The 21,707-nt window shown below is 42.5% G+C and overlaps 1 protein-coding gene across 6 annotated transcripts; it reads left to right on the forward strand.

The window, feature by feature from the left end:
• Nucleotides 1-856: 856 nt before the first annotated feature.
• On the forward strand, nt 857-21,673 carry LOC131427231 (poly(A) RNA polymerase gld-2 homolog B-like). 6 transcript variants are annotated; one of them, XM_058590235.1, is made up of 10 exons: nt 857-1,438; nt 1,494-1,622; nt 1,691-3,202; nt 10,675-11,777; nt 11,847-13,010; nt 13,078-13,988; nt 14,048-14,235; nt 14,292-14,428; nt 19,054-19,169; nt 19,241-21,673. In XM_058590235.1, exons 3-10 carry the CDS (start codon nt 2,273-2,275, stop codon nt 19,417-19,419), a joined length of 4,728 nt encoding a protein of 1,575 aa, XP_058446218.1. In that variant the 5' UTR covers nt 857-1,438; nt 1,494-1,622; nt 1,691-2,272; the 3' UTR covers nt 19,420-21,673. The 6 variants fall into 6 exon arrangements, with proteins under 6 accessions (XP_058446218.1, XP_058446220.1, XP_058446217.1 ...); XM_058590237.1 differs by lacking the exon at nt 1,494-1,622; XM_058590234.1 differs by lacking the exon at nt 1,494-1,622 and having other exon boundaries at nt 857-1,154.
• The last annotated feature ends 34 nt before the right edge of the window (nt 21,674-21,707 follow it).

The following is a 21,707-nucleotide window of genomic DNA, read 5'->3' on the forward strand; positions in this document are numbered from 1 at the left end:
TGTGATCCACTTTTGTGGGTCTTAGGGGTATTATTGTTTGTGTTTGGTATTATCGGCATTTATTTGTAGAAAAGCGAAGCTCGATTTGTTTACTTTTGTAAGATTCGCCCTTCTTTGAAAATCAATTGATATGATGTTTGATTTCATAACGAAGTACCCCGACGGTTTTGAATTCTAGTTCAGCTTTCTCTTAGTTTCAATCATTGCTGCAAGGGTGTAAAAAGTCTAATATGCAAATTCGAAGAGGTGAATCACTTTCACTTTAAAACCTCTATAATCGAAACAAAAACAAATGCCGATGCATTTCAGCACGCTTTCGGAATGACTTAGCTTTTGGACTTCGTTAGGCGGTTTAAATTGAGCTGCTAGGTGGAGATGGCTGTTCAATTTGAACTGCTTGAGGCACTGACGAGCCGAAGGCGAAACGCGAAAAAATAAAAATGAATATGTGCTTTTCGCACAAACTGATTATTTTGCAACTTATAACCCCTAAATCTTCGCAATCATAATATTATATGCTCTTGAATTTACGCGATTAACGCAAATGGTGCAGAATTACCTGATGACGGCCCGATCACAACACTACAATCGGAACGATATTGTGCTATTGTGATCGTCCCAATAAAATTCACTGGGGCGTAGTTACCAGGTATTTGTCAATCTGGTAGCACTGATCTAAGACGCGCCGCCGTTGAAAAAAATCTGAGTGGATGCATTTTGAAGTGAGAGAACAGCATGCATGTAGAACCGCGGCTCAAACATTGTATCGAGAGAGAGAGAGAAATTTGGTTGTTGAGAGACGATACTCGCGGAGAATCCTATGTACAAGACTCTGTACGGTACAGTGCGAGGAAGCGGACCGCCGATAAAAGAAGAATCGCGTATTAAGTGCTAATCGGTGAGAGAGCAGGGTCGTGAAGAGCGCGAAGCTGCGAAAAAGAAGCGATATTCAGTTTTGGAGGATTTTTCGCCTAGTGTTTTTGGTTCTGGATTTGGAATTTATCCTGGTTAATCGTAGAGGACATTGTTCTATTGGCAACGAGCATACCCAGTGCAGGCGTAATAACTATCGATGGTTGTTAAAAGAATGGGTAATGTTTAACAATCGGTGCGTTAAAGGCAAAGAAAATCGAGAAAAAAAAACTCTAGAATAGGTAAGCGTGTGTGTGCAACAATAGACAAAAAGCTCTTGCTTGAGAATGGAAGACATTTTTCCGTCTGTGTGTCGATGTGCAGTATATTGTGTCTTTAAAAGGACATTGTTGAAATAACTTGCCCACCGTCGTTGATGTGGATTAGGTTAGGTTGGACTCCGGACAGATTTCTGATACAGAGAAAATATAACAGGTCCCGCCCTTATTATCGAGTATTGTGTAATAGTTTCACTTTCGTTAAAAGATTGTGTGTGAAATTGCTCCCGAACTTGGTCAATTAGCAGGTTTGTGCCTATGCGGGTACCATTTTGTCAATTATTACTGATATGTTGAATATAGATGAGCTAAATGTGATGTACCTCCTAATCCAATGTCGGCGATAAGCGGTTTGCTTGATGGTGGTATGCACCATTTACCTAAATTTGTAGTTTGACAGATATGTGCACTATTAAAAGTTAAGCATTATGAGTAAGAACCTTCACCCCATTTTTTTAAATGTGAAATTGAAAGAAATGATCTTTCGTTCCTCGTTTCAGGAGTAATATGTTTGGTACTTGCTGGAACGGCCAGCTCCCCAACAGTGGGTTTTACAGAACGTAACTAATGTCGACGAAGGACTATCATTCGTGAAGAGCAAAAACTACAGTTGTCAGCTGATTCAGCCCCGCAAAAAGCAATGCAATCGATTTAGAGTAAGGGACTAACCATCTCAGCAGCAAGTATAAGATCACATTCCCTCAGTGGAAAGGTTACACGGTAGATCCAGACAATATTAAGAGCTGAACAATTTCATCAACCTACTGGTAGTTTGGCTGCTGAGCCTAAAGCTACCATTTCACGGGGCTCGAAATCGATTTGGGCCAAACTATCAGGCTTGTCCTTAATCGGATGCTGTTATATTTATAGTTTTAAAAGGAATATTTATTTATTTATTTTCTATTTATTCGCCCAAACCCCTGTTCAACTCCTTATTGGTTAAGTGAGGCAGTATGCTCCGAAAATATTCCGCTTGCGAGGCACAAAAATAGCAGACCCGAAGAACGGCTCAGGTATCGAGTAACTAAACTGGCGAATATAGTCGCAATCGGAGCTCTTCCGAACAACAAGCAGAAGACTTAATGTCTGGCAAGAAAATGCATCCGCCCGTCGTGTTACATTCGACCGGGCAGACCAGTGTCAAGGGCAATCTGTTATCCGCTGTTTCTGCCACCGGTGCCAAGTCAGTCACGGCTAAGGACCGCCAGAATGCGGAAAACATCGTTCCGTCCCAGAATGGAAACTCCGGAAAGGAAGAAACCCTACCACAAACGAATGGCCCCGGAAGTGGAACCGTGAGTTGCACCAAGAAATGTAACAGTAAAACAATCACGGTCGCTCCGACGAATGTTTCCAAGATTCAACAGACTACGGTCGGTCCGTCGGCGATTTCTTCACTGAACAGTATCAACCGACGGAAGAGTCATCGGATCCACTCTCCAAATCGGAAACGCCAAGAACAGCAGAATATATTCAACAGTTTGAAGGCTTGGAACGTCAAGATTGCCCCTAGTTCTCAGGCTCCAGTTAAGAGCGAGTTTGGTGCACGAGGTACTTGCGACGCCCCTTCAAAGAATGCTGGCAAAGAAATTGCCAAAGCTAACAGCGAAAGCAGCAGTACTGCTTCTACAAGTGCTCCAAGCAATGTTAGCAGCAATACTAGCGATAACAGTACCATTAATAGTTGTAGTATTAGTACTAGTAGTAACAGTGGTAAGCATGGCAAGAAGAATGAATATCCGTTAATGATTGCGGCGGCGGCCGCCCTCACCACCGCAGTGCTTCCGAAAGAGACTGAATCGGCACCGGTAATGGAAGCACAAAACTCGAGAAAAGTAGCTACTACGGTAGCGACCAACGAGTCTAACCAAAGCAGCAGCACTACTACCGTCGGTGAGCAGCAGAACGAAGCACCGAGAATTAAGTCACCGTCACCGTCGGTTGCGACCGTCGGTGGAGGGGAAACTAGGTCTACCGGAGGACCACTCAATGCCGTTAAAAGCAACAAAAAGGTAAGCTAGTAGTTCATTATTTCATGCAAAAGTACGTGTTTCATCTGGTGTGTTGTCGGTTTTAACTCCCTGTGTTCAATCTATTGTCCTCTTCCTGTGTGCATCGGCAAATGTGTGACGAATGTTAGTCGATGTTTGCGTAAGCATTGTGAAGTTTTTCCAAATTAATGCACTATTCCATTCCATTTCTTATCAACTAAATATGAGTGCCGAAAACGATAACAAAACATGTATGTTTCAACAATATTTTTATTCCCGTTAGCTTTCCAATAAGATCGCATCAGTTGAATCTCGGTCAACGGTCGTTCAAGCAAGTGACAGTTCGTCTTTGTTTATTTTCTTTTCTATTGATTATTAAGTCGCTCAAGCGTTCCAAGACGATATCTGAGTTTATTTATTTATTTAGGTATAATCAACGGACACGATATGGTGCAAATGATAATTACTAGTAATATACAAAAAATTATAAGTATTTTAATGATACGCGATTGAACGATCTCTGCAATCCAATACATAATAGCATTGTTAGCACCGTTGTTAGTTTTTCATAAAGGAAGTCGAAGAAATGCACGGTTGCGAATAGTACGGGGTTGGACGTTGATATCAATTTCGCGGAGCAAAGCAGGGCAGTCAATCTTGTCGGTCAAAACATCTGCAACATCTCGTAGATCTTATAGTGTATCGAGAACGACGAGTAGCTCGCGACTTCTGTAGCTTGGTAGTTGGTGAGGATTGTTTCACGGTAAGCGCCGAAGAACGAAGCGCGTTGTATCGATTCGATTCTAGGACAACCGTTTAGGTAGCGATTCCAAACGAAAGAACAGTACTCCAGGGTTGAATGAACAAGTGAGCACTACATAGATTTTAAGCAGTATGCTGCAGTTTTAAGTTGACAGAGATGACAGATAAAATGCAAAAGGCATTTGGTTCTTTCATTGCCTTAACGTCCGTTTCCAAACCCTTAGATTACAACAGTCTGCAAGAACAAATCGCTAGTCTTACCGCCGAAATACGTCACCTGGAAGCACCGAGCATGCGCGGACGATCCTCACCGCGTTCCCGTCGTAGTACGGAAGCAAATGTTGGATTTTGTTGGTATCACCTGAAGTTTAGAAAGCTCAACAGAGCCATGCTCGTTTTCTTAAAACTAAATATCCGTCCATCTGAAGCGGCGAGGGTGGGCGCTCCCTTAGTAACACGCCATCTCCACATTCACGACGCATCCAATAACATCCGTTTTCTGATTGATACCGGCTCCGATGTTTCAATAATTCCTGCTTCGAAGAACGATCGTATAAAAGGATCTTCACCGTTTCGACTCCATGACGTAAATGGTACGGTCATGCAGACACACCAGACACGCTTCGTCTCTACTGAGTTAGTACTACACCGAAGATTTTGTTTGAATTTCATGGTTGCGGATGTGAGCACTGCTATCATAGGAGCAGATTTCCTGGCCTCGTTCGGATTGGTCGTCGATCTCAAAAACCGCTGCCTAATTGACAACAAAACCAAATTAAAAACAATCATTTTTGGAGTTACAGCTGTTTATTCCGATCATGCCTTTCGAGACCTTCTGCCCGAGTATCGACAAATAACTCTTTCATCAACGATGCGACTAGCAGTACAGGAAAGACAAGTGAAACACCATATTATGACTTAAGGCTCCCAGGTCACTTTGAAACCCAGGCGTCTACCTCCTGACGAACTAGAGGCTGCAAAAAAAGAATTCCAAATTATGTCCGAGCTTGGAATCTGTTGTCCCTCTAGCAGTTGTTAGGTCAGTTTATTACACTGCGTTCCGAAGAAGAATGGACAATGGCATCCTCTGAGGTGCGAATAACACGGTAGATGATGAGGTCATCTGCAAAAGATATGCGCGGTCCTTCCAGAGAAAAATTAACGTCGTTAAAGTAAAGCAAGAAGATCAAAGGGCCGAGATGGCTCCCCTGCGGAATTCCAGATGTTGCAACAAACTCTTCCGAAGCACAATCGTCAATTTTAACCACAAGATGACGATTCCTGAGATATGATTGTATCCATCGAAGGACGTTTGTACCAAAACCAAGTCGATCCAGTTTTGCTATGGTGATGTCATGGTTAATTTTATCGAAGGCGAGGGAAAGATCGCTATAGATTACGTCCGTCTGAAAACCATTTGACATGGCGTTGGTCACGTAAGATGTAAAGGATAATAGATTGGTGGTTGTGGAACGCTTAGGCATAAACCCATGTTGGGAACCATCGATATACTGCTTGCAATGATTGAAAATTGGAGTCAGTATTACTTTTTCGAACAGCTTGGGGATAGTGCCTTTACAAGTTATACCACGGTAGTTGTTTATATCTCTTTTGTCTCCTTTCTAGTAGACCGGAAACATGAATGAAGCTTTCCATAAGTTGGGGAATACTCCCGTAGCTAGTGACATATTGAATAAACGGCAAAGGAGGGCAATTAACCCGGTTGAACATTGCTTAAGATGATTGCTGGTATGGCGTCTGGGCCTGCAGAGGTGGAAGCCTTCATACCAACGATTGCCGTTTGTATTGATTCCTCGTCTATATTGATCGAGTTCAAAGCATAATTGGATACAGGAACATTATTCGCGGCGCGTGCTATTTCCTGCGGAGATAGAAAATCGCAAGAGAAAACACTTGCGAACCTTTCCGAGAAAAGCTGGCAAATTTCTTGAGTAGTCGAACCAATACGATCTCCGAATTGCATTTGTGATGGCAAACCAAATTCTTTCCTTTGCTCATTAACAAGATTTTGTTGTCTGTTTCATCGACGATATCTGCATTGCAGCTTCAAGCGCTGATGAGCACAAGGCTCACGTATGGATCGTCTTCGAACGTTTACGCGAAAATGGTTTAGTAATCAATTTGAAAAAACGCAGATTTGCCCAGCAGCAGCCTTGTTCACCTAGTTAGTGGTGAAGGAATTTTTCCGCTTCCAGATCCCGTAAAAGCAATACGTGAATACGATTTTCCAGTGAAACTAAAAGAGTTACGCCGATTTCATGCACTGTTGAACAGATAGAAATTAGTCTATGGACAACAATTGTGTATTCCAGGCGAATTTTCCGACGCTTCTTCTCATCAATCTGACCGAAGTGACACGGTTGAATCAATCGATACATCGTACCATACCAAATCAAAAGTATTCATCCATCGGGCATTGGAGGACTGCGACTACGTGTTCTTGCGTACCGATTTAGTAAAAAAATCTTCAAAAACCGTATAAAGGGCCATTTAAAGTGGTAAAACGTGACACAAAATTCTTCGATCTGATTATAAACGGAAAGACACGACGTGTCTCAATCTACCGTATAAAATTAGCGTTTTTATTAAAGAAGGAGGATCAACCGTCAAATAGTAAAACAAAAGTCACACTATCTGGACATTGCATCAGATTCATGGTTTAACTGGAGGGGGTTATGTGAGGGCATTCTAGTTTAGCGCACTCCTCGTCAGTCTCGATTGTACACATACCAAAAGAAGTTATTTGTTCTTCAGTCAGTAAGAAATGGACATACTTAGAGTAACTACAGAAATACAAGATAACATTAATTAAATAATATTTCGTCGCTTTAACTAAACTAAAATCCCACAAGTGTGTGGTAGCTATCCGGTAAAAGATTAGAGTTGAGCACAATATGAAGTGGCGGGTGATGTCGATTAGATTTTTGACCAAAGGGAACGGTGACGAACTAATTATGGGTACGACATCTGCTCTGCTGAGGAAGCATAGATCCAACATTCGGTCGTTTTCGTTTCCAACAGAATTCGATTGGCGAAGTAAGTTGACGCTATAACAGTCGAGCAAAGTTGTATTGCCAACATGGAATGTAAACTCGGCAAGCTTGATACTGATCAACAATTGTTCGATACGACTCCCAGGTATAGATTCGATTAACTACGCTTCGGAACATCTGTGTACCGCAGAAGCACTTCGCCTCCGATAGTTTTCGGACTGTTAAGAGGACTGCGATCGGTGCGAAAAAATTCGTAACTGGCCTCGAACTCCTGGGCGGAAAGCGTTTTTTCACCGAATAAAGTTTCGGTAAGAGCGATGATGTCGAAACAATCGTCTGAACTTGCCAACAAATACTCGTTCACACACGAGTTCATACCACTGACGTTTTGGTAGTAAAACTGCAGATTGGAATTACTTGATCGGACTTGCGATGGAAAACTAGAAACGGGGATTGGATCAGTACTAGAACCGTTCAATGCAGATTAGTACTTGCCAATTGTGGTGGTTTGGAAGTTCCGCGCACAGGATCGTGACGGCTGACGATCGCTGGCTGCAGTGGCTCAACTGTGGGTAACGCATCGGTGGCTTTCATGATGCTAACTATGCTGCGTCTCAGTACAACATCTATCGATGAATCACGCGCATCAAAGGTGCTGAACGGCCAAGGGATTCCAACGATGAGCTGACATCTACAAGCACGAGTAAGATCAGGACTTGGATGCAAAGAGAAGAGACAATACTTGCCGTGAGAAGTATTTGGCTTACTCCTTCATCACATCCTCACCAGAGCTTAAAATTGTCACACATTATCCATGGAAAAAAAATAATCCAACAACCTCATTTCGGTAGTAACATGTGATTAGGGCATATCGTGCGATAGGCCCTTGTGAATGTTACAAAATATAATGCTCATTGCTCGGCTCTACAACCTTCATTAACACAATAATCGATATAATCTCTTTGATAGAAGCCCAATCTACAAAATTGTGCGCAATATGCTTGAATTTCATGTTTAAAACTTGAGTAATGAGCATTATTTTTCGTAACTTTCAAAAGGGCATATCGCACGATATGCCCTATTCACATGTTAGTACCGATTTTCAATATCTTACTGTCTCATTTGTAAATGACCGACACCAGAACAAACGAAGAGAGATGAAGCATTTTCGTTTCTCATTGAAAAAATGAGAGAGTATAATTGCCAACATCACTCTTTCCTTTATGACAATACGAAACCAAACTAACGTCTGCAGGGAGCATCAGCAGAATTTCAATTCTCATTCTTTCATCGATGTATTGAAAATCTGTGACGCTTGGCTATAAAGAGTGACTAACACATGACAAATCGAAGTAATTACATCCCAGAACTTCTTTGGAAACCAAAACTACTACAAATTCGAGCACCAACAGGTAAAAGTCATTGTGAAACCTTTTTCTGTCATTTTCGATTCGCAAAGCTTCGGTTGAATACCGACACTGCATACTATGGGATTTTCACTGAAAACAGCAAATGACTGAAAGAGCAAATGAAAGAAAGCACACAATTTTGAAACTACTGTTCCGCTTATGTAATTGACGACATTGATTTCGTTCTCATAGTTTGCAAGTGAAGCTGAGAGTGACATTAATTTGTCGTCATTTTCGTCTATTTTGAGTCAATGTTATTAACTCTGATCCTCACATAGGACCAGAACGGCTGGATCACGCTGACTGCAGTGGCTAAGATTTTTGCAAGCTCATAACGTCAGTGGTTTTGTCAAGAGTGAAAATACGATCCAGATATTCTTTGCTGGTCCATACTCACAGGCATACTACGGTCATTCTTATCTGCTTTCGGTTGTCGTCAAACTCACGAAAGAGGACGTCTTGAGGCCATGTGTCAGGATTGAACAACATTGAAGGAAATAAAGTTCAGGGTTTTGACGTCCATGCCCTTTTTCACCAGCGGGATGACCGAAATTTCGTCGTTGCAATTCAATCCTTCTTTCGTTAGTTTTTCGACCATCTCTTTACTAACGCTGGAATGAAAACAGAAGATGGATATCCAAAATATTGCACCCTTAAATGAACTGCTTGCCTTGAATACCCCTTCACAACGACGTTTAGTAGCAGGGCTAGCAACTGGAAACTTGTCGATCAACGCAGCGGGTAAAACACTCGAAAACACTCCCAAATACTTATGTCGTTTTTGCTTGAGAAAACTGAAACTGACCCAGGGTAGTTTCATCAAACAAACACTTTTCATAAAACTGTGTTGATTTCGCACTTAGCAACGAGGGTTCGAGCAAACCTGATATATAAAACCAGGTTCGAAACTGACTTGATTTCCAGTTCAACAACGTTGAACATAGGTTCAAAACTGGCTTCAAAAACCGGTTTGACAGCAGTTAGAGTTTAAACTGGGTTAGATTTGGCATCAAGCAAAAATGACATTAGAAAAACTACCAGAACGAATAAACAGTGTGTTCTTACAAATTACAAAACTATTTCACTTCCGTTCAGTACAGGAAAACCAATTTAAATTTTGTTCGTTCACCCATAATTATACGAGAATTAGAGTGCCTATAACCAGAGTGACGACATCTCATCCGTAATTTTGGCAACAATTCAAAACATTCCATTAGCTTTACATTGAATTGACAGGTCGTTTGCTCGTTTGGAACTGGGAGCTGTCATTCCAAACGAACAGCTGTCGCCACTCTGATTATAGTCACTCTAACGAGAATGTAAACAAATAGAAACTGTCACTTGCTCATTCACCAAGAAAAATTCTATTATTCCACGACAAAAGGACCTAACTGCAAATGATAGTTTATCCTTTACTTTTTTTTTCAAATATTACCATATTGTTTTTTTTAATGTTTGACGCTTGGTTCTTCGCATAACTCTCAAACCAAATCCACTAACTTTCGATTCATATTGGAAACTTGAGGAAAATTTCTATAATGGCTTCATAATAATAGAAAGATGTACAAAGTATGGCTTTCATTTGCAGATTGTCCATTTTGTAGACAATCGAATTACAGGAACGATTGCCTTTTAATTCTTTGTATGAACTTGTAGCAGAAACTTTAGTCGTTCAATTAGTACTGAAAATAACCGAAGATTTTCATGAGGGCAGAACATTTATCGACTCAGTAAGTAAACAAATTTGAGGCTTTCATATCCTGATGCAGGTTTTTCATTAAACGTGGCACACTTGGATCTTCACAGTTTTTATACGAATTCATTCGACTCATGTGAGTGTCGCGATAGATTAGCATACGACCAACTAAAGCACTTTATATCTCATTCTCTAATGGTAAAGGTTTTTTCCATTCTCAACTATGGATCGAGTCAATTATTATTGTATATTTGAATTTGTATATGGTTTCGCATTGTCGAGCACCGGTAGTAGAGTCGTTTTCAGATTCGTCAGTAACTGAATATTGCAATCGCGGTAGGCTACGCTTCCGTAGAATCCATCTGTCACTGTGAGGGAAAAACGAAGTCGAAAAAAATAATAATGTTAGATAACAACTTATCGAAAAATAAGGGAAACCGAATTAGAAGTTCTTAGGCCAGGCTGTTTGTGTGTTTACGCTTCCTATCCCCGATCCTCATCGTTCCATACTCATATAGTGCAATGAACCAGCCGAAACCAGAGAAACGCTTCCGGCGCTCCCGCAGGAATTTAATCGTACATCCATGTGTTCCCTCTCCTCTTCTTCACAAGTTGCTGAACGCTGGCGGAGGCTTTAGTTCGAATCATCGCCACCCGACAGCGGCAGCCCATTCACCACCGCTCTCATCGTCCATGGGAACGATGGTTCCGCCATCCTTGGGTACATCGTCATCATCAGTATCATCAGCAATGGTCACCTCGCAACCATTATCCACGGTTCCAGTGGTGGCATCATCCGCATCCAGTACGTTGTCAACCTCGGTGACCTCGGTGACCAAGCATAACGGTAACGGAGGCACCAGAACTTCCTCAAATGCCAATGCCGGCAAAGTGTTGCTTCCTCATGTCAATCCCTTGGTCGGTACCCCGTTGGATCCGATTGCCCTGTTGCAGGGCAAGTTGAGGAATCCGATGAAGCTGGAAAATTTTATCACATCACCACCGACACATCACATCTCCCATAATCATTCCGCGCTTCCGCATCATCAGCTGCATGGTTCAGCTCAGTATGGGCAGCAACAGCAGCAGCAGCAGCAACAACAACAACAACAGCAACAGCAGCAGATACCTCCCACAACGCCTCCGCATTACAGTTTGGATTTTTTGCATTACGTTGGCATGCGAATGTCCACCACTACCGGAACTAGTCAATCAGGAAATCCATCCTCAACAGCAACTGCATCCGCCATTTTTCGTGGAAGTCCGCATTTTAATTATACCAATTTCAACCAACAGTTGCACCAACCGCAGCAAATAATTCATCAGCAGTTACAGCAGCAACCCCGTCAACATCTTCAGAAGCACTTCCATAACTACTACGATGACATGCTGGTTCAAACGGCCAACGGTGGTGGTGATTCTGCGTATACTAGTTTCGGCATTCCGGATCATTTAGGAAGTAGTACAAATGGTGGCACTACAAACGGTGGCACCTCAAGCGATACGGGATTAGCCTATTGTTATTCGCAAAATCATCAACATCATCTACATCATAATCATCCGACTCAGCAACAGCCGCAGCAGCAGCATCAGCACCAGCATCAGCCGAACTACTGTCAGGGCGATCATCAGAATCATCACCATAACAATAATTACCAGCACCATAATCGAAACTACGGTCGAGGTGGACATTCCGCGCAACAGCATGGAGGAAGGTGAGAGCTCCCGAGTAACTTAACGTAACAAAATTCAATGTGTTCAAATGTTTTTACTTTCAATTACAGCGGAAACCCTCCTCCCATGGGTAAACGATCCTGGAACAACAATTGGCACAGCGGTAAAAAGGTGAACATGATGCATGGCAAGTACGGGAACAGAAACTCCGGTTTTAATCATGGCTACCGAAAGAGCTATCACTACTACAGCAATCACCACAACAATGGACACCAGCAGCAGTACGATCATCATCAAGGTCACCAACAGGAGCACGTACGAAATTTGGTTTATATTAGGGGGTACGATAGGGGTTACAGTGTTCCGGGTAGTCAGCATAGTGTGAGTCGATCACCCACACCGAGTCCCCAGTCGGAAAGTCCGGCCATTGATACGAGAGAACCGGCAGAAGTGGAAAACACGCTTACTTCGCATCAGGACGAAAAATCGGACAGTGGTATCGAGGAGATTGTGAGGAATCTTAAAAAATGTACGGTCCCTAGTTCATCGTCGTCTTCGTCATCGATGGCTTCTATTCCGTCGACTGATTCATCCGCCGTTTCCTCATCGGTTTCGCAAAATCTTAGTCTGGAGCTAAACTGCGGAACAGGACCCGGCTATGAGTCTGACTCGTCACATTCCTCCAGTTACAAAAGTCACACGTATCGTCACCGCAAGTACACCAACGGTGGTCAGGTTTATCGGTCTTCCTCGTCCACTTCCTCAGGTGTTTCGTCGTCGGCAGCGTTCCCCCCAATCAGCACATCAACGGCAACAACTCCGCAGGTGGCAGATTTTTTCCTACGTAGTCAAAGCTATCACGGGTCTCATCAAAACTTGGGAACCGTCAGTGGTGGCACCAGTCCGAATCCACCCGGCTCACCCGTTGGTACGGCTCGGTCTCTCATCGGGACCCAGTCTATGCCAATGTTTAGCGAGTTATTTACCGGAACTCAGCTTATTCAGCACCAGCAACAGCAGCAGCAGCAGCAGCAACAACAACATCAACCGCAATCTCATCCGGGCCATCAACCACACCAGAATGGGCTTTACGGAAGTAATAGTTCATTGGAACTGTCACTGCATACCGGGACTGGAAGCTCGTCCGCCAATTCCAACGTAAGCAACTGTAGCACCGCTAGCAACGGTAGCAGTAGTGGTTACAGCAGCGCCCCACCGTCCACGGTGCCGCCCAACGAGATCTACTCGATGCAGAGCGGACATCCGAAAAGACGGTAAGTAGGTGGAGTTCAGTCGGAATGCACGGTCGTCAAAACCCACTTTTATTACATCTTATTTTAGCTATTCCGGTCGATCATCCCCGGTGTCGTTTACTGCTCCAAGCAAACCGAGTCGACCGTCATCGAGCACGACGAATGCATCCACCGAGACCAGTTATCCGCCGTCTCAGCAGCAGCAGCAACAGAAGCAAGCCCAAACTCAAACTCAGTCTCAACCACTGAGTCCGTCGGTGCCAGCGGCAACGTCAACGTCGACGTCGTCATCATCGTCGTCTTCATCCACATCTTTAACGCTCAATCGGAAAAGTACCCCGGTCTGGAGTCAACATAGGCCCCTCACGGTACCGGTATCTACAGCGACTACGGCTTCGGCCAGTGCAGCAGTTTCACAACCGCCACCAGCATCGTTACCACCGCCGCCACTACCACTGAGTGAGGGTAGCAGCAATTTTCATACACCTGCCGATCGATTCCTGGCACGATCTCACCTTGTAGAGTTAGTTGCGCCACCAGAGGATCTGGCGCCTCCCGGTAGTAAGTGGGCTCCACTGTCGACTGCCATTTGGAAAAAGTTTGCCGGTGCTCAGCAAACGCAGCATAAGTTTGTGCAGAAAATCCATCTCTGGAGGTATCTGTTCATGTGCATCCGGAAAGCCTTTCCTCGGTTCAGTCTGTATCTGGTAGGCAGTACAATTTCCGGATTTGCTTGTGACAGCTCCGACGTGGATATGTGTTTGGTCTGCCGGTCTAATACCGTGCCATTTGATATGCGAGGAGAAGCTCTCTTCCAGCTGGGACAGTTGAAAAATTACTTCATGAACATCAGTACCTACTTCGAGGAGTTCAGTGTCATTCAGGCCAAGGTTCCAATATTACGATTTCGAGATACGACGAATTCGATCGTTGTCGATTTGAATTACAACAACAGCGTCGGCATTCGAAATACTCATTTGTTGTATTGTTATTCGCAGAGTAAGTTATTCATTTCGTTTCCATCGTCAGTAGTTTCAACATTCTCGTAATTTCTGTAGTGGACTGGCGTGTCCGCCCGTTGACGCTGGTCGTCAAAATGTGGGCTCAACATCACAACATCAACGATGCAAAGAACATGACAATCTCGAGCTACTCGCTGGTACTGATGGTGATTCACTTTCTTCAGTATGGGGTCAGTCCTCCGATCCTGCCGTGCCTGCATGCGATGCACCCGGATAAATTTGTGGTAAGTTAAGGCGCGCTAACCGATGTGGACCCCATCCTACTGTAAACGTTTAAAAGGTTTGCGAATCTTTACAGCGAATGTCGGACTTCAGCAACCTGGATCTGACGGAAACGGTGGAACCATACAAGAATGATAATTCACAGTCCTTGGGAGAACTGTTCCTGCAGTTTCTGGAGTACTATGCCAATTTCGAGTGAGTATTGTTTATGTACATTTTTTGTTTGCTTTTAACTGCTGGCCACGAAATTCATTCAATATCGATATGACGGACATGAATACTGTTCATGTTCATGGAGATGTGGACTATCCGGTTCTCAGTTTTGAATGAATCAAGAACGTATAATAAATTTCAGAGTTTTTTTCAAAACGTTTCGTGATTCAACAGCGAAATAAGTTTTGAAAACAATTTAAATTAAGCCGATCACCTGACTAATCACATTATAAATATTCTCGCTTTTTACGACTCGTGGTGCTTATGATTTAGAGCAGCTATTCCCAACCTGTGGTCCGCGGAACCAGGGCAGTTTTTAGAAAATTACGTCTTTATTTACTATTATCATCTGGGTGCATTTTCAAAATTTCACAACACGAGAGTCTAACGATTACTTTTTCCCTGTTTAAGGATTTTCTTTAATTTTTCCCCGAAACGAGTAAAAGAATGCCAAGACAGTGGAACTACACCCAGAATTAATCAACTGGCGCTTCAGTCAATGGCGTTGGTGGTTAAATGCATACGGCGCTAGTCTTACAAGCTAGTTATCATATGTCCGGGACACGACCTGTGTGTCAGTAGGATCGTAGTACTACTTTGCTTTTCAGTCAATGGCGAATATAAGGCTCCGGCTCTTATATAGACACTGTTTGTTGCAGACTTGTGGAATCGAGTTTTTCGCAGCCTTTCGTCAAAATTTACAGACTTGTTTTTTGATCGCCAAATCAGTTTAGCGTATCATATTTTCGAGAGAAATTGAAACCTGTAGACATTTTTTCGGATTTACTAAATTTTGCAATTTTGAAATGGTTAATCCGGCATCTCTGCAGAACGTTCGCAGGACAAGAGCGACTGCGTCATCCAGCTGCTGGTTGTTTGCATTAACGAAAAATTGAACGAAAAGAGAGCAAGAATGGGAGATTTTCCACAAATCAGCCCTACCATGGGGCTATAAATACGAACGGAGCCTCGGAGACCCATAGTGTTATATACCATTCGACTCAGTTCGACGAAATCGGAAAGTTGTGTGTGTGTGTGAGAGAGAGAGAGAGAGAGAAAGAGTGTGTGTGTTTGGGTGTGCGCGCGCGTGTGTGTGTGTGTGCGATTGATTGATCTCTGCAAGCCAATAATAGCATTGTTTGCACCGTAGTTTATTCGTCGTAAAGGAAGTCGAAGAAATGCACTGTTGCTCCTATCGGTCAAAATATCCGGTATCAATAAAGCACGTGCAACATCTCGACGAACTTTCAGTGTATCGAGACTGATTAGTAACCCGCGACTTTCGAAGCGAAGCGAATGAATCTGCGTTGTATCGATTCGATTCTATGAGATCCGTTTATGTAGTGAGGATTCCAAACGACAGAACAGTACTCCAGGGATGAACAAACAAGTGAACAAAACGGAGATTTTAAACAGTACACGTCTGTAAAATGTTTAGCCATCCTCATTACAAATCCTAGGTTACGAGAAGCTTTAGAAACGATATAGCTGATGTGTTGCTTGAATGTCAGTTGCTCATCGAGAAAGACACCAAGGTCTTTAACACACGTCGTTCTAACTATCGGGGATCCTTCCAGAAAGTAATCAAAATAAAATGACTCTTTCTTCTTCGAGAACGTAATGGTCGACCAAATTTCAACAAGCTGCCCCCAGACGAGCCCGCATCGAATCTTATACATAGAAGTAGGGGAGAAAAATGTCAAATTCGTGCGCGCCAAAATAGCAGGATTGCGCACCCATACAATTGACATGATAAGTTGAATGTGATGCCGTGCGATGGCGTTGCTGAACTGAAGATTGACTTCGCTCGAGGCTGACAGGGTCTGTTGCAGTGCAGTGGTTGAAAATCGGCGTCAGAATAACCTTTTCAAAGTTTTGTAACTGCACTAAGCGATGTGATGCCACGGTAATTGTTCACGTCTTTTTTATCACCTTTCTTATACACTGGAAATATAAAAGAAGATTTCCATAAGTTGGGAAAAACTTCTTTAGAGAGCGACGTCCGAAATAGTCGACAAAGGGGAGCAATTAAACCAGTCGAGCAATTTTTCAATATAACTGCCGGTAAACCGTCAGGGCCAGAGGAGGTAGACGACTCCATGCATGCGATTGCCGTCCGAATCGAATCCTCGTCAATATGAATGAGATTTAAAGAATTATTAGATTCTGGAACGTTAAGCGCGGCGAGTGTAATTTGTTGCGGGCTTAAGGTTTCGTTTGTAAAGGCACGAGAAAATTTTTCCGAAAAAAGCTGGCAGATTTCCCGCTTACACGAACCAGTAAACTCTCCAAACTTCATTATTGAAGGTAACTCTGACTCCTTATTTTGCTCGTTCACGTGTTTCCAAAAAGCCTTCGGATTGGATTTCAATTTCCGTTGTACATTTTTCAAGTAGTTGACATGGCAACGCTTGACAGTTTTCCTGTATAATTGATTGATCTGCACATATTGATTACGCAGTGCGTATCCTTCATGTTTTGAATACCGTTTTAGGGCGGTTCTTTTAGTCGTTTTCAGTTGTTTCACTACGGTGGTCTGCCATGGTGGATGCAGGGACAGCCGTTTGAATCGTTTTGGTTAGAGAACGTTTGTACAGCAGTGTTGACATCATCATTGTCGAGAATTTCCTCCCAGTCAATATGCATTAGAAAGTCGGTCATTTTAGTGTAGTCAGGCTTTATTAAAATTACAGCTGATGATGTTGGTCGTGTTGTAGCCATCTGGTAGAAGATTAGAGTTGAGCACAATATGAAGTGGCAAGTGATGTCGAACAGATTTGACCAAAGGGAACGGTGAGGCACTAATTATAGGTGCAACATCTGCTCTGCTCAAGAGGCATAGATCCAGCATTCGGTCGTTTTCGTTTGCAACAGGATTCGATTGGCGAAGTTAGTTGACACTATAATCGTCGAGCAAGGTCGTAATTCCAACATGCAATATTGAAAGCGTCGGATCAGCGAAAAAGAATCCCCCGGAACTACCTTGTCATTTAATTCCAGGAAAATTGAAGTCTTCAATTTCGTCGATAGGACGCGCGTGAGTTGAAAAAATTTCATGAAGTGACTCTAAGTGAGTATTGATTAGAGCAAGTTCACGACATCGATCAGGTGGAAGATAGACAACGCAGAGGAAGAGTGTGAACTCGGTGAGCTTGACACTGATCCACAATTGCTCGACAAGACTTCCAGGCGTTGATTCGATCAGTTTCGGTAAGAGCGATGATGTCAAACAATCGTTTGAACTTGTTAACAAATACTCGTCGACACATGAGTTCATATCACCGACGTTTTGGTATTAAATCTGCAGATTGGAGTTATTTGATCGGACTTGCGATGGAAGACTGGAAACGGGGATAGAATCAGTTCTAGAACCGTTCAATGCAGATGAGTACTTGCCATTTCTGGTGGTTTGGAAGATTCCCTTTTCGTTTCCGCCCACAGGACCGGGACGGCTGACGATCGCTGGCTGCAGTGGCTCGACTGTGGGGAACGCATCGGGGGCTTCCATGATGCTAACTATGTTGCTTCCCAGTCCAACATCTAACGATAAATCACGCGCATCAATGGTGCTGGGCAGCAAAAGGTTTCCAACGAGGGGCTGACATCTACAAGCGCGTACAAGATCAGGACTTGGATGCAAAGGGAAAAGACAATACTTGCCGTGGAGAAATGTTCGGAAAACTCCTTCATCACACCCATACACAGGAACAAGACGGCTGGAGAACGCTGGCTGCAATGGCTCGACTGTGGTGAGGGGTTCAGGAGCAAGTTCAAAGATCAAATGGCTGTGACTTTCGGTTACGGAGATATGATTGTATAAGTGACGTAACCTACAAAACGCGTTGTATTTTTACGCGCTCAATTTTTTCAGAGATGGCTGGACCGATTTTAACAAACCTATGCTCGTTTGAGAGGTACCAGCGAGCCATTGATCAAGTTCGAAGATCAAATGGCTGTGATTTTTGGTTCCGGAGATATAATGGTATAAGTGATGTAAACGACAACACACGTTGTTTTTCATGGCTCTAATGTATATAAGGGTGCCAATATTTTGGGATCACCCTGGTATGTCATCCGATACTTTCGTGGCGTTGGATGGATTGAAGCAAGACGACGCGCTTCAAGTTTGTTATTCAATATAGCGCTCGAAAGCAACATATGCTGCTTGGTTTTGCGGACGACATTGGTATTATTGATGTGGATCGTAGAGCTGTGGAAGAGGTTTTTGTGCCTTTTAAGAAAGAAGCTGTGTGAAGAGGATTGACGATAAACACTATCAAGCAACATACGAACGGGTTTAAGTGCAAAAAGCTACTAAAGATAAGAAAACAGGAAATTTGTTCAAAATTTCCCGAAAAGTTTTCAAATTAACTTGAAGAGCTCTAGCTAGTCAAGAACTTTATCGACTATTTAAAAATATTACTAAATTGTGAACCGAACTGGTACCTTCCAAACCTCGACCAAAATAAATCACCTGTATCAAAACTGACAACTGACGAAAGGTTGTCTATGAAATAAACGAAATTCTACTAACTACTGACATTTCAACTTGTGCTGTTCCTTTCGAGAATCAATTAATCATTTCATAATTATTATTTTCTTTCCAGCTACACGCATTACGCCATATCGGTCCGGACGGCATCAGTTATTCCGATCGAAAGTGCTCGTGTGGCACGCAGTTACAAGAACGATCCCCACCACTGGCGTCAGCTGTGCATAGAAGGTTCGTACATCCCCTCAGTAGCTGTTGAATACTCTAGATTGAATCATTTTTTTTGTCGCAATCTTTCACAGAGCCGTTCGATTTGACCAACACGGCACGGTCGGTGTTCGATGCGGAGATTTTCGAACAAATCAAGTCCGTTTTCTCCACCTGCTGGCGACGACTGAAGGATACCAATGATCTCAATGCGATCTTCGAGTGCGAACCGCTGTTCATACCGGTGGCTTCCGCCCTATCGCTCACATCATGATCACTGTCCCGGGAGATACCGTTGCTCGAATCGGTTGCAGTCTGTGCTGGTTAACTGGTTTTCCTGTGTTTGCCGGGCATCTGGAGGTGAGCTTCAAAAGACTGACTTTACTATTAGAGTTTAGAGAGGCACGTTCAAAGAGTGGTGATGTGTGATGGCCCTAACCTGCCGAAGTGGACGCAATTTGTAACGAACCATCAGCACAGCGGTGTACTCACACACTCACACATTCACACACATATCAGGCACAGCAGCCGATTTCTTCACCACTTGTCAAATGACGAAAGCTCTACGAGCTGGCACGTACTTTAGCTGCAAGCAAACGAAACTAAAAAAGGCATTAAAACCAGTCAAGTATGGTCGAATGTGTTCATTTTACCGCCAGTCAAGTTGTGTGCGTGTGACCGAGCGTTTGTGTGAGTTCGAGATTTTAAGTCAGTAGATTTGTAAGGCAGGTTACCTCTCGATTGGGGAACAACTTCCCATCGTGAGTTCTATCATGAAATGATCTCGTTATTAGTTATTACGTTTTTTTTTTCTTGTGCCATCGGTTTTTCGTTATCTTCTTGTACATTTACACTCGCATACGCATACGCCTAGATACGTGGAAAGTTATTTTACTATAGGAGAAAGAAGCACAGATGCTCAATGTGAGGGGACCAACAAAGGAAACGTAATACTCGAAAACTGCTTAGAACGAATCTCTCCCCCGCATAGCAGCCAGTAATTATCAACAGTTCGGTTAAACATTCATCATATTTTGCTCTAGTATTAGCTCCCTTGATCTTGGTAGTTGTAAATGAAATACTCTTTCTAGCTTTATACTCAAAAGCAAGGACTAAAGAGGAAACTGAAAGATCCTAAAGTAACATATATATAGAAACTAACCGTCGAAATGTAGATCAAACGGATAGAGAGGTACATGCGATACTGAGATACAATAATCTAAGAGCGAAAACAAAGACAAAGTTTGCAAACACGAAATGAATACACTATCGGAGGTTCATTTTTAAAACAAAAAAGATTTATATTAGAGATGAAAAAACACGGCTGTGAAAAATTAAGAAGTTAAATTATTATTACAAAGAGTGAAGCAAAACTTACGGAATACTAATTAAAGGTATATTTTTAGATTTAATTTATATGAAGAAGTGAAGACGAAGAGAAAGGAAGCGGTCGAGTATAAGGAAGCGTAGCAGAGGTGTAAAGAGAAAAGGAAAAGAAAAACAACTAAAAAGTATTAAAAATACCGCAAAAGTCAAATAACAAAAAAAAACAAACAAAAAAATTAAAAAAAATGTTGAACGAACGACGCTAGGAAATCGAGAAGCAGGATTGAATTATGTTGAAGTTGGCGGATGCTTGAAGACAGTACACATTTCATTCGCATTAACTAGTACAATACAGAATCGATTTCAAAGTCGGATTTCCTAACGAAACGGTTCGTTCGGCGTCAAAAAAAAAAAAAAAAAAGATAAAGGAACAAAAAGCAAAAAAAAAAGTCAAGAAAAGAAAGATGCGTTTTGTTTGAAGAGGTGAATTCTATCTCAAATTTTGTATATCCCTTTAAAACTATAGAAGTGGAGAACGTAGGCAAGGATGGGTTAGGAGCGTGAGGATGGAAAACTAGAAGGAAACTTTTGAATATCCACTCCGGGCGGAAAATTGGTTCAGCTGGTTTCAGCTCAATTCCTCTAAGTTAGAAGAGAAACCAAGAAAAAAAAATATGCTTCAGTAAAATTTGCCAATTTTTCCGTTTGCCCTATTGTGCCGTAGTTATAGTTATAGAAACAGGATGATCCTGGAAAAAGGTTAAAAAGTTTTGTGAAAAAAAAGTTTAAAAGTGTAACCAAAAAAGCGAAAAGTGTTTTTTGATTTGCATTTTCCAAAAAAAAAATGACACAACTTTCGTTTCGGAGTGATTGTGGTTCCTCTCTAGGTTTCCTATCGTAGCACTTGCTCACACGTGGAGTTAATGTTGACGCAAAGCTTGATTAAATGCGCCCAACAAATAGCAAAGAATATCATTTTGCTGTAACGCGGAGGCTATGGCTATTTTCGGCGCTATAAAATGCCAGTAAGTATACAGCAAAATCCACCCAAATCGAATGTGAAGTTCAGAACGTAGTAGATATAGTAGAACCATGTAAAACTGTGAATAAGATTTAAAAAACGAAAAGGAATCCGTTTTAAACGAGGCGTATTTTATGAAGGTAAAAACTTTAAAAAATCAATAAAAAGCTATAAAAAAGTATGCATTGTTCGTGTTTTTTTTTCAAACAACTTTA

This window comes from Malaya genurostris, chromosome 2 (assembly GCF_030247185.1).
Source record: "Malaya genurostris strain Urasoe2022 chromosome 2, Malgen_1.1, whole genome shotgun sequence".
Taxonomy (NCBI): domain Eukaryota; kingdom Metazoa; phylum Arthropoda; class Insecta; order Diptera; family Culicidae; genus Malaya; species Malaya genurostris.

Excerpts from the sequence above, each read along its gene's own strand:
- LOC131427231 (XM_058590235.1), top strand. The coding sequence starts at position 2,273 with ATGTCTGGCAAGAAAATGCATCCGCCCGTCGTGTTACATTCGACCGGG. Across the intron at positions 14,236-14,291 it reads TGCACCCGGATAAATTTGTG|GTTTGCGAATCTTTACAGCG; the intron begins GTAAGTTAAGGC and ends AACGTTTAAAAG. Across the intron at positions 14,429-19,053 it reads GAGTACTATGCCAATTTCGA|CTACACGCATTACGCCATAT; the intron begins GTGAGTATTGTT and ends TTTTCTTTCCAG.